The sequence below is a fragment of the Onychomys torridus genome, chromosome 21, assembly GCF_903995425.1.
Source record: "Onychomys torridus chromosome 21, mOncTor1.1, whole genome shotgun sequence".
In the NCBI taxonomy this organism is placed as follows: domain Eukaryota; kingdom Metazoa; phylum Chordata; class Mammalia; order Rodentia; family Cricetidae; genus Onychomys; species Onychomys torridus.
The window spans coordinates 25666783-25680259 of NC_050463.1; the positions used below are offsets into that span (position 1 = coordinate 25666783).

The 13477-nt window shown below is 46.0% G+C and overlaps 1 protein-coding gene across 3 annotated transcripts in view; it reads right to left on the bottom strand.

Annotated features, from left to right (window-relative positions):
• Positions 1–13477, bottom strand: part of Crim1 (cysteine rich transmembrane BMP regulator 1) — a 176925-nt gene that overhangs the window by 19332 nt on the left and 144116 nt on the right. For all 3 annotated transcript variants that reach the window (XM_036171027.1, XM_036171026.1, XM_036171025.1), the window contains 5 exons: positions 12658–12814; positions 11185–11306; positions 9781–9990; positions 5722–5937; positions 1121–1342 (listed from right to left, as the gene is read on the bottom strand). In XM_036171027.1, the coding sequence (XP_036026920.1) occupies positions 1121–1342; positions 5722–5937; positions 9781–9990; positions 11185–11306; positions 12658–12814 (927 nt within the window). The remainder of the gene's footprint in view (positions 1–1120; positions 1343–5721; positions 5938–9780; positions 9991–11184; positions 11307–12657; positions 12815–13477) is intronic.

Genomic DNA, 13477 nt, shown 5'->3' on the forward strand with positions numbered 1-13477 from the left:
GAAAGGATTAATTACACAGACAGAACCCAGCTTTCAAGACTATATATATGTGTGTGTGTGTGTGTGTGTATGTAAATATATATATGTCTATATACATAAATATATGTATGTATATACTCAGTATATGCATATATACACACACACATTCAATATAATCACTGAGCATATCTAGCTTTGTAAAATTCCCAAGACCAGCATTCTGTGTCCTCAAAGTCTTTCTTCTTCCCCAGGTATTACTCCAAATACTGTGTCTAGAAAGCACCCAAACCCCATTGGCAGTAAGTGTGCAATACCTGCAGTTAATTAGCAATGGGCATGTGTTTTCACGTGCTACTCTGACTCTGACTCTGGGTTCACCGTGGGGCTCAGAGGTGTCTTGTGTCTCCTTTGACTTTAGGTGGCAAAAGCAATAAAGACAGCGAGAGCCTTGCCAGCCGGGGCTGTCCTTGATTAGAGGTACCAGCTGTCTCAGCTTTCCTTCTGGTCCCCAGAGCAGCATCTGGCTCACAGCCACAGGAACAGTTTGGAATGGACATGAGGGGCTAATATCCCTGTGTCCTCTGCTTACAGGATGTGGCACCATGGGCCACAAGGAGGAAAGAAAATGATCAGTGACTCACCAACATGGACAGCCACGTGGCTTAAACAGGATTGGTTCACTGCCCCACAGGATAGGGAAAGACCCACAAACAGAGATTTAATGGATATTTCATAGTGAGTTGGTCTCAAGGGAGAGGCAAGTTTTATATAATGAACATTCTCTAATATGGAGAATAGTATTGGGGAAATGTGTGACTATCAGAAATAATCAGGCAGAGAGAGAGAGCAACGATATTAAAAACCCAGAACCGGCAAAGGGTCCCAATGGAATACAATGGCGCTATAATGCCATTACGTTCTGAGACAGCATCTATTTATTCTTCATGCATTCCATCTTGGGAGCACATCTTCCCCATCTTTCCTCTGATTAATGTTCCCACATTGGGTCTGTATGGTATACCAACCAGAAAATAAAACAATTTAAAAACACTAACTGATCTATGCAAATGGCTGTCAATGTCGATTTTAGTGGTCACTTGGAGAGACAAAAGTTGTTGTTTTTTTCTTCCCTTGATCTTACCTAGACAGTAGGGACAACACTGGCCTTTCCTCAAAACAGGTCTTTCACAGGACACAGAGGGGCAAGACTCAGAGTAACAGCTAATCACGCTATCCATGCATACGCAGCTGGTGCAAACGTCAGGCTTCCAGGACTCAGCGGCCAGGAATATATCCCCTTCATCATTTTTGCAGTAACTAGGCACACTCTCATTATGGGTTGTGGAAGGCTGAAGAGGCTCATCTGGAAAAAACGAACATACAGGTCAGCAAAGACAGTGCTGTAGGCTACCAACTACGTACACAGCATAGCTAAGTGTCAGACTTACAAAGACACTCCCCGTCTCGAAGGCTCTGGGTGCCTCATTGAAAAAAAAAAAAAAGCCAGCCGTAAAATCAGGAAGCTTGATTCTAGCCAAGTCTTGTATTTTAAAACAGAGTAACAATAGCAAAAGATTCAACGGTGAGACTGTGTCAGGTGTTCGCCCAGGGTCTGCTCTAGCCTTCCAGGGTCTGCTCCAGCCTTCTTCCTTACCTCAAGCAAAGTCTTCATTTTCTTTGGAGGCCCTCGGAACTTGGAGCACACTGGATCAATCAGGAAACCCTGTTCTTGCTTTCCCAGGTTCCCTTGCAACCCCGGGGTGAGGCACCTGATCTAGCTGCAGCCCAAGGCTAATAAAGGGATTTCTAGGGTTGCTTCCACTTTTCTTCCGAGGGTGGAGGCCCTGCCACGACCCTCCTGCCATGTTCTCCCTAACCTTGAAGAGGGCGCTGACCCAAGTCCCAAACTTATCTCAGTCACCGAGACACAGAATCAATAGTCAATAGTGATCCATACCTGCCTCGAACTCTGTGTCAAGTCAAATAAACCGCTACTTGTTTAAAATTTCTAACCAGGCTCTCTCTCCCTTGCAAGCCAAGGCAGTCCTAACCATTCAGTACTCAAAGATGTTTTCACTGCATCACGTTATCTAGACACCTATCTGTAACGTTCCTAAGATTAGACATTCCCACTAGTGACAGGGGGTGGGTGTGTGTGTGGGGGGGGGGGGCTAGCAACCCAGAGCAAACATTAGGATGCCGCCCAGGGGAACCATTTTGCGAGCCATCTGTGGTTGTGGTGTGGAAGGTCTCTCCACATGAGATGGAGAAGAGTATTAGGAAACATAGCTATCTCTTTAGGGGTTGGTAGCCACAGAAATGAATGAAAATTAAACCCAAGAAGAAATCTGAGATATGAAAAAGGGAAATGTAAGTTAGTGGGGTTCGTCCTTTAGAAAGAATGTCACAATCTCTAAGGAGCATAAAAACAGCCATGGCAGTGGGCAAGGCCAAACCCTAATCCAGCCACCTTTTCTCAACGGACACAACCTTGGACAGTTATCTTGTGTACTTCTGAATCAGCATCATAAATTCTGCTGTTCTCAGCCATGAGGCAGAAGTGTGAGGTAGGCATGGAGTTATCACATGCTGCAGAAGCTCTCAATGGGGTATCTTCCTTTCACCTGCTTCACGAATACACCACACACACACACCCTCCAGTGAGCACGTTCGATCCTTTTCGAAGACCGAGGGGGCTGCATCACTTTCTGAGGGCCAAAAAGAAGCTAGAAACAATGCAAATGGTCCAAAAGCCCTCCCAAACTACAGCTACCTCTCCCCCATCACCAGGCCGCTGCTATCTTCCGTTTTGGCTGGAAGGAACCCCAACTCAGCTTGATCTGCTGCTCTAGGCTCTGAAGTCCCCAGGAGCCTGTAGGCTGCCTTTGCTTAGCTCTTGCAATCAACGTCCAACTCTATGACTAAAATCTGAGATGGTGGAGGTGGGGCAGCAATGATAAGACATGCCTTAACATTGAGAGGTTTCTCACTTGATGCCCAGAAAACTCCAACGTGCTGGCTGTTGATGGTAGTGAGCGTTAGAGCAGGGTGCGGAGCAGGCCACATCCTTCTACTACACAGGAGGCTCCACTTGGAATGATCTTTCTTTTCCTCTTCCCTGGCCCCAGAGGCTGTCTAATGCCATTTCCAAACATTTACTTCTCGGTTTCATTTTTAATGTTACCAGTGTTTTTTTCCTGGGTGGTTACTCATTCTTTTATTTTTGTGTCTTCCTGTCTCTCCTACCCTATGCTTTTTATTTAGAAAAAAGAAAATGAAATAAAAAAAATTGGAAAAGTAGAAAAAAAAAGAAATAAATGCAATTTATCCTCTCCTATTCATTGTTTTTTTTTTTTTTTTGAGACAGGCTAGCTGGGAATTACAGAGCCTAGGCTGGCCTCAAAGCTGTGGTAATAATCCTTCCTCTTAAGTGCTGGGATTAGAGTTGTGAGTCATCATGTCTACCTCTCTCCTGCCTGTGCCTCAGGGAAGCACCATACTGGTATCCTGCTCAACTCTGTGGAGGTCTATGCCCTGAGGCAGGCCACAGGTAAGGCAGGATGGGGAGAAGTCCCTGAGAAGCAACCACCAAATAGACACAGGTCTTGTGGACAAGTTTGCATCATTCTTGGACCATTTTAGCACGTGGTAACCTAAGGCTGGTCTTTTTCTAGATGTCTGATGTAACACTTCCCAGTGTTATTCTTCAAACTGACTATGACGTAAAAGACACTGACGTTATAAGTTTTAACATAATGGGAGAGAGACAGGTGTGGTGGCTTGCACTTACAATTCCGGCATTTGAGACACTGAGGCAGTATGACACTCACTTAAAAAAAATTCTTATTGCTGTAGTCTGGTTACAAATAGAAAGCCCCAAAAGGTCCATTAAAGAGTCAGTAGTTCATTAAATACTGTTTAGTCTAGGTAGGGTCTCATTCAGATATCCAAAAGTAACCTTTGGAAAAAAAATGTATGTGTATATGTATATGTATATGTATATGTATATGTATACGTGTCTCCAAAGTTTAAGATGAGAGCTAACACTGAGCTAGCTACATATGGAAAAAATATTAGTCACCTTGGACTAAGTTTATGAATGAGAAGAAAAAGCCAGGTACAAGATGGAGTGCCACTCAGCCCCACAGAGGGAAAGGCAGAAAGCCATGGAAGCGGACAGAAACCCGAGGGGCCTCTGCAATGCAGACTCTTATTGTTACGTTGGGCCTAACCCTGGCCATCTCCTCTTCCTGGGCTTAGTCTCTGAGTGCAGTCAGGTGTCCTGTCAATGAATCTGGGCTTGCTGCCACAGACAAGCGTCTTCTCCTTAACCTCTCCTAGTCACTCAGTCCCTAGCTCCGAGGGCACAGGACTTCTTTCTCTCCTCACATCTTCTTGAGCTACCTGTACTCAAGTCCCTCCCTCCCACCTCTCCTCCCACCCCGGGTCCTCTCTGTGCACCATTAATTATTGTCTTAATGTAGAACACCACACCGGGGTGTTTCACTTTTTTTTTTTTTTGGACTTATGCTCCCCAGGATAGAGGGTTATTTTGTTTTCATTAATCTCAGGATCCCCAGGGCTGAATTCAGGCATTCCAGAAATGCCTGCAAAACAAGAAGCTAAATGAATATAAGCTGACTGTCCCTAAATATTTCCTATCAGGAGGATGCGAGCAGTCATAGATCTTCCTTAATAGACAAACACCAGCAGGGCTTGCATCCACAGAAAGTGGGGATCATGTCAAAAACATAATTGGGCTAGGTCACAAATACCCTAACACGCGTGGACTACTTATGCTAGACAAGATTCTGTACTAGGTAGCCCTGTCAGATTAACATGGCTGCTATTTACAACAACAAATCTGTCCCAAGACGATACTCTGGCTAAAATTTAGTTACTGAGTATGCTGGACAGAAAGACAGAACAAGATCCTGGACAGCGAACTAGATAATCAGTATTGAAAAAAGGGAAGTAATCAAACATGAAGGTTGTTTATGTTCCATTGAGCAAAAACGCACTGACTGTATCCACAGAAGGAAAGCAGTTAGCATTTCAGTTGAAAACACTGGGAAGATTAAACACCACCAAATAAAACCAGCTGCTTTGGTAATTTTATGTATTGAATTAAATCTGTTTTCTAAAAAGCCATTTATTCTAGTGTTAACAGAATTACTATTTTAGTTATAAAACCAGTAGTGTAGCTCACATTTAATATCTTGACAAGTTTATATTATACCATATTTCTTCCATGACTTTAAATTTACCTGCTAAGATCTGAGAAATCACAGGAAGAACACAGCAGCAGCCCTCATGCCTATACTGAAGCAGTACCCACTCGACATTCTTGGGTCTTTCCTTACTCATCACAGTTTTGGAAGGGCAGGGGCCTATTTTCAAAGTATTTTTTTTTTTTTTACAACCTCTGTAATCTCAAGGAATTTTATTTACATTAGCTGCCAATAACTAGCTTTCACATTTGTTAGAAACACATGTGTCTTGCGAGGTGACTTTTTCGGGCCTGAAGTGTGAGGCGGAAGGAACGGGGGAAGAGCCAGTCTTTCAGAGTCAACTCAGGTGCCGTGCCTACCGACAGAGGGACTAGGGAAGCAGGCAGCCAGAGGTTCCTGCACAGGTTCCTGGGTTTGGCATAGAGCCCGCCCTGACGTCTAGGTCTACAGGACCATCACACCAAGCTGCAGCCTTCCCATCGAGCCTGGGCCGTGCCACCACGCTGGTTACCTGTGCACTGAGGGCAGCAGGAGTCCTGGGTGCGTGAGGGGCTCTGGCAGAGCAGCGGTGGGCACACCTCGGTCTCGCACAGCACCCGGCCGCTGTGGCAGGTGCACTGCGTACACGAGTCGATGTTCCACGTCTCCCCTTCCACGAAGTACTCTCCTCCGGGTGCGTGGCAGATGGTAGGAGTGCTCAGCTCTGGCTTCTGCACTACCAAGTCATCTGAGGGATGACACAGAGTCAGAACACGAGAAATTATCCACCTGCAGCTTCTTCAACTGACAGAGAAATGGGGGTGGCAGGGTGGTGGTGGCGGGGGGGGGGGGGCAGTGGGGGTGTTTGCTTTGAGGGAGAGAAAAGCTGAAGTACCCGAAGAGTGAGGGAACTCTGCCATATTCTTATCCCAGTAAATAGGAAAGGGAAGAGCAAGTCCCGTGTCTAGAAACAGAAGACAAAGAGCTAATCTCAGGAAGTAAGGTTCGAGTGGCTAAGCCTGTCGATCGTCCTGAGAGAATTCAATAAGAATTCAATTACAGGGCAGTTCACTGGCTGGCGCATCCCCGAGTATGCAGGAGTTATCTAGAATAGAGATGGCTCATTTACTGAATGCTTGCTATGGCCCAGTTATTTCCAGGCTGGGCACTTCTCACTTCTTTCTTTCTTGTCTTCCTGTCAATGACCTTGTGAGGGAGGCACTGTTATTCTATTTTACATATTTTGGAAGCTACCAGTTCAGAGCATTAAGCACAGTCAAGGGGCTGGAACTGAAGTCAAGGGTTATTTGGATAATGGATATGCCTCTAGATTAAACAAAGCTTCCGCATGATGGATGTCCTGTCTGCTTTATTATCTTGGGATTCTGAACACTTTCATGCTTGGAAATATGGCCCACTGTCAAGGAGCCACACCTCACCTCAGCCGGCTGCCAGTACTCTGAGCAGGAATGTATCTACAGAATCAACAGTCTGAAACCCTTCACCTGAGACTAAACATTTGGTGGTCAACGCCATCATCAACCAGAGACATGCCCAGAGGCAGATAACCGCGATTTCTTTCCCCAGAGTGGAAGTGGCTTTGGTCCCTTTGTGAGATGATGATGATGAAGCAGACTTAATGTTGGAATATCTACAGAGGTACTGGGAGCTGCCCTGATGTGGTGCTGGGAAGTAAGAAGGCACTAACCATATTCCCGGAGTCCAAGTACAACAAGGACTTCAAGGAGGTGTTGACAGGGGTGCATCCTGCTGAGAAAGGGTCTAGAGATATCACTGCTGGCTCAGGCCTAGAGCTCAGTGGATGCTGAGGATTCGGGGAACCACCCTGTCTGTGTAGAAATGGTCAGAGCCCAGTGCACCGGGGCTGTTACTTACAAAGCAGTGGGTGTGTGTGTGAGAGAGTCAACAATACTGACGGGATACAGTGGTGTGGGCTGACTTTCAGGGTAGGAAACTGTTCAGGATAGGTTTGTCTCATGGGAACCAAGAAACACTGGGATTCAGACTAAGCAGACACATTCCAGAAAACAGACAGCTGGACTAGAATCCCAGAATATGAGCAGCAGAGAAAGAATTAAAAAGGAAAGTGGGCCGGGCCGTGGCGGTGCATGTCTTTAGTCCCAGCACTCGGGAGGCAGAGGCAGGCGGACCTCTGTGAGTTTGAGGCCAGCCTGGGCTACAGAGCGAGATCCAGGAAAGGCACCAAAGCTACACAGAGAAACCCTGTCTCAGAAAAAAAAAAAAAGAAAGAAAGAAAATGAAAGTATAGGTGGGATGAGATGCTCAAGAGTATTTCCAGTGGCTTATAGAGAGAAAAAACCTTGAAGAACTAATATAGGAGAAGATTGATGGCATTCACGGAGGGCTTCTGGAGGGCAGACTACTGACACTCTGAAATGCTGGTGGATAAGTAGGGCGTGTCATCAGGAGACCCGTCGGCAGTGGTTTGATCTCCCTGATCTCCTTGCCACAGTGTGTTCATGCCTTAAAGCCAAACACAGCGGCTGGAGAAGGCAAGGGGTGGGAAGGGGCGGGGGAAGGACGGAAGAGCCGGTGCTGTTTGGTGATCATGCAGCTGAGGAGTTAGGGAGCTCTGCCTGCATCCCAGGAAAACACTGACTAGCTCTGCATGGGAGAAGGAAGAAACGGTTCTCTAAGGCAGGAAGGAGGTCATGAGTACGCAAGGCCTTCAGGATTTCTGGTCAGAAGAGCCCACCAACAGCAAACCACGAAAGATTCTGACAAACATAGAACTCTACACATGCATGCGAAGGAATGTTTTTGGTACATGTACATTCAGAAAGCGTGTGTGTGTGTGCGTGTGTGTGTGTGCGTGTGTGTGTGTGCGTGTGTGTGTGTGTGTGTGCAGGCCAGAGGTCTATGTCTAGCATCTTTCTTAATAGCTCTCCACCCACTTATCTATCTATCTATCTATCTATCTATCTATCTATCTATCTATCTTCTATCTATCCATCCATCCATCCATCCATCCATCCATCCATCCATCCATCCATCCATCTTTATGTTTAATAGTCTTCCACTGAATCTGGAGTTCACCCACTTGGTTAGATTAGCTGGCCTGTAAGTATCAGGGATGCTTCAGTCTCCGCCCCACCCCCATGCCCTGCTCCCCAGTATTGGAATTTCGGTCTGAGCCACCATCCCTGATTTTTTTTTAAAATGTAGGTGCTGAAGATCAAATAGGGGCACTCTTGCTTGTATAGCAAGCCTTTCACCCACGGAACTATCTCCCAGCCCCGACAACATGTCAGTAACTATGTGCTTTAGAATCTGCTCCCTCTTAACTAGAGAGCGCTGCTTCCCGTTCCACTCACTGTGGTTCTGTTTTGATCCGTGCCTCTTTATTCCCGCCTGTCTAGCTCAGACTTCTTCGCTCAGCAGTAGCTGACAGAGAGCAGGTTCCCAGTCCACACACACCTCTAATAAGGCATGTCTGGAGGGAACAAATGCTTTTGCCTCTTCCTCCAAGAGCTGGCGCAGACACCATGCTATCTCACTGAAAACTGCTTCTGATCTTGGCGGACAGGGTGGTTGCTTATATTTCACTTGCAAAATACGCAAAGAAGGAACAAGCTGAGAGAGAACACATCTGACTGCACCATGGGGAAACAAGATGTTTAGTCTGCATTTATGTATCATGTGCAGCGGTACGGGAATCACCAATTTGGTAACTGCTGAGGCAGGCAGAATCTTAGAGCTGAGAGGGTCTTTATGTGCCAGGAGGCGAGGCAGGGGCAGCCTTGGCCAGTGTGAGTTATCTTTGCTGTTCTGTTTTCCTAGTAACTCACCTTGATTATAATAATAATAATAATAATAATAATAATAATAATAATAACAACAACAATAATAATATTGTTATTATTATTATTATTATTGTTAAGACTAGACTGAATGGAATTTGTCACCATTCCAAAGGTCTCCATTTGGCAAGAGTGCCACACGTCCATTTCTTTAAAAAAAAAAAGAACAGCCACAGATTTCAATAATTCTCCCCTCACTCCAGTATTACTTGGTAAGTTATAAGCTTTTATGTTTTTTGGTTTTTTCGAGGCAGGGTTTCTTTTCTCTGTGTAGTTTTGGTGCCTGTCCTGGATCTTGCTCTGTAGACCAGGCTGGCCTCTGCGCCACTGCCGCCTGGCCATGTTATAAGCTTTTATGAAGTAAAATTCTCACCAGTCCCATACAATTAACTAAAGCAGAGGTCTTTGACCCTAATAGGCTAGCAGTGAACAGTTAGGTTGGACTTACATATGTAAGTCCACAAACCTCTAGGGGAAAGAAAAAAAAAAAAACTAGTCCAAAGAGCAATATAATCGAGTAAACCATTCAAAAATACGGAGAACCATTTCCATAGCTTTAGGATTTTCTTTGGTCTCGGGCTAATTATTCACAGTATTCAACTCACCCCGGGGCTATTAAGAACAGAAGTCACAGACAGCTGAGATGCGTCCCGAGGACTGACCCCACTCTTTCCCCCAGAGTCGAAGGTGGGTACAGAGCCCCCCCAAGGCTGGAGGTGGCATTGCACAAGAGGGCATGTGCTTTTTACCTGCACATGACGGGCAGCACTGTCCGGGGCGAATGGTGGGTTTGCCACAGGCGGGTACTGGGCAAGTGATCAGGGCACACATCTCCCTTCCAGTGTGGCAGTAGCAATCCCGGCACCCGTCATGCCAGCTTTCCTCATTTTTATGATGACGGCCATCCATGGACAGACACGTGCCTGACAGGACTGGTGGCCCGGCTGAAGGAGGGACCTCTGGACAGACAGAGAAAGTAGCCTGGTAAAGCAGCCGCTATGGCATAGGAGAAACAGCTCGCCGTGCCCTTACGTGGAACAGAACCCAGCCACCGAAAAGGATGCCTAGGGTGGGGAGGGCGGTCAGTGGTACCGGAACGGCCCGGGAAAAGAAGTCAAATCAATAGCCCCCCGCCACACCCCCCAAATTTGAAAACCCAGAAAAGAAAAGGAGCTTGTAAATACGCTTCTGACTGGGGGAGTATTGCTGCCTTTCAAGCCTTTTACATATTTTATACAATAAACCAGTGTTACTTTGTAATGGATGTCACTGTATATACGGTGAGGGAGGGAAGGGGAGGAAGGATCGAGAGAGAGAGAGAGAGAGAGAGAGAGAGAGAGAGAGAGAGAGAGACTGAGCCTCATCATTCTAGAAGTTTCATCCAATGAGGTGAGGGATTCTGGGCCCCTTGCAAGGATGAGATTTTTTGATTAGTAAGACAACTAAAGTGATTGACTACATTAACTCTTCCGCATTTTTGCTTACTTTTAACTCCCCTCAAATACCATAAAAGTGTGTTCAACTTTGAAAAAAAAAAAGCATGCTATCGGCATCTTTTATGGTTTGACTGGCATATCATCTGAGAAGCACCACAAACGAACAGGAGGCAGAGCTGGGACTGAGCTAAAGGCTGAAGAAGGGCTCTGGATGCACATTCAGTGGCTTCGGGAATGCCACTGGAGGAGGAAGACCCTGGCAGTGGGGTCCCCTGGATGGAATTTTGTCTATATAATGTTCTGGCCTGCTGTGTCTAAATTCTCATGAAAACTCTCTTACCAGGGAATACTTAAATAAATAGGAGTTTAGACACACCCACTCCCAAGGACGCCAAAACAATCCCCCTCCAGAAGGAAGCGGTTCCCTCTGTAGAGACTGACATACACTACAGCATCCGGGCTAACGTTTCTAAGACAAGCAGAAGTGAAGCCCCAAGACGCGGCTGACTTGGTTGCTGTGCTTACCACACGTGCCTGATTTAAATTCTGTCCTGAGCCCTTTGAATTCTATGACAAGGGAAGACAAAGGGTATCCTGTGGGAGGGTCCCACATGACACCTGTGTCAGAACAGGCGCCTGTCACTTAAATCGCTCCATTCACAGGACATCCTTCTGCTCTTTGTTACCAGGCTGTGAGGAGGAAGGGCTCCCACTTACCTCTGCACTTGCAGATAAGACAACCATGACTATCCTGCTGGAAGCCCAAGGGGCAGGTCTTACTGCACAGCAGCTCTGGACATTTCTTACAGCGACAGATGTCACAGCCATGCTTATTCTTCCTGGGTAAGTAAAGTTTTGCCAGAGGTCAGAAAAACCAGAAAGTCTCCAATGATGCCCAAGCACTCAGACCAAGGGTCAACGATGCACCATTTATGCAGAATGATGGGACATTGGCACTCCGAACTCCTAGGTGAGGTGTAATTAGCTCTCATAAAGGTTTAGAACTGCCCAAGCATTTAAGTGCTTCTGGGATGGGGCCACCCCCAGAGACAGGGGTGAGGGTTTAATTAGAAAGATGGCACCTCAATATAAAGGATGGACGTGCAACTCTGGTACACAGAAATGGTTGAGGGGTGTATCATTGGTCATGGTTGAGAGATTAACTTTAGGGACATTTTGTTTGGGCCGTGGGCTTTCCCAAATGGCCATATCCTTTGAGAAATTCCAAATGTCAGTAAAAACTCTAACTACCAAAATTTACAGAAGACACAGAGGGTTGTAAGGACTCCAAGACCTGGGAAGGCTTCATACATGCTCACAAAAGCCTTAGGGTGCCGAGGTGGTTCAGTGGGCAAAAAGGAACTTGCCACCAAGCCTGATGAACTGAGTTTGATTCCCAGATCCTATGGTTTAGATAAAAGAAGAAAATGAACTCCTACAAGCCGTCGGCTGTTCTGCATATGCACACCACAGCACAAACAATGCGCACGTGTGTACACATGTACGTATGTACACGTACACACACACACACACACACACACACACACACACACACACACACCAGCCAAAAGACTAAAACAGAAGAGAGAAAAGGAAAGAATTACAAAACCAGAATCTGAATGGTTATCTTCTTACTTTTCTTTTCTTTTTTTTTTTTTTTTTTTTTTTTGAGGTAGGGTCTCACTATGTTAGTTGGCCTGGCACTCACTTTGTAGACCAGACTGTCCTTGAACTTGCCGAGATCTGCCTCTTGAGTGCTGGGATTAAAGGTGTGCACTACCACAACTGGCTGAAAGCAGTTGTTTTTGTTTTATGTATTTATTTATTTTTAAAGTGCTTATTTTCGCCTCAGAATAATCCAGATTTGGGTTTGACTCAATAAAGAATATTTAATAACCTACCCATCGTGTGTACCTGTACCACCTTCATATAAAAAAAATCAGAACCTGATGCCTTCATTTGGAGACAAGGACTTTCCTCGTTTCTGAATCCCCTAATATTAACAGTGGGGTTCCTCTCGAATCACACCACCAACAGCTCATTCAAACACACACACACACACACACACACACACACACACACACACACACACACACACAAAACAGCTCCCGACACAGGCATGACCACTTCGGCAAGTTACACTTAATTTCTGAATTGGAAATAACAACAAAAATACTGACAAATACGTACAGGAATCCAAGCGGGCAAAACTTGTCGCATACTGTGGGCTTGCACTTCTTGGGGCGTGGGCGGCATTGACAGACCTCACAGTTGTGGGCGTCGGTGAGGAGACCAAAGGGACAGTCCAATGTGCAGCCCCGTTTAAGGCCTAAGCACAGCTCCTCCCCTGTGGAGACACATGGACGGCATGTTTCTTCCAAAGACAACAGACCAGAGAGCATGGCGGGAGGCTTTGACGCCTGCCCTGAATTCTCCCATCCCGTATGGAGTTAAACTTTCAGCTCTACAGGAGCACCAGCCACAGTAAATGGGTGTAGATGGGGCTATTTCACGGTTCTCACCACATGGCTCTGTGTTTGGGGGGGGGGGTGATACGTGAAACAAGAGTTCAATCCTGCAGCGGAAATCTGAAGCCTAACTGAATCTGCGAGGCCTGGGACAGAGAGGGGACTGGTCACCATTCATAAGTAACAATTGGGTGCAGGTTTTCAAGATTTTGCTTCATTGGTCACCTCAAACCACGAATGACAATTTACGCTCACCTACGGTCCAGTCCAGATTCATTTCACACATTTCAAATTGCTGGACATCAGCGGTAACACACACGTCTGATGCTCACAATACACTCACTTGCGGGTAGCAGGTGCCATCACAGAACACTACAGACTGTGTGCAGCATTTGGGACTTCTTCCTTTCTTTGAAAAAAGCCTGTTCGCTCCATGATAGGAAGCAAGCAACCAGTGTTCTATTTAGCTATATTTACCCAAATATCCAGGTACTGACACGTACGTGTTAGAAGGAACATTCATATTAATGTGTTACTAGTGA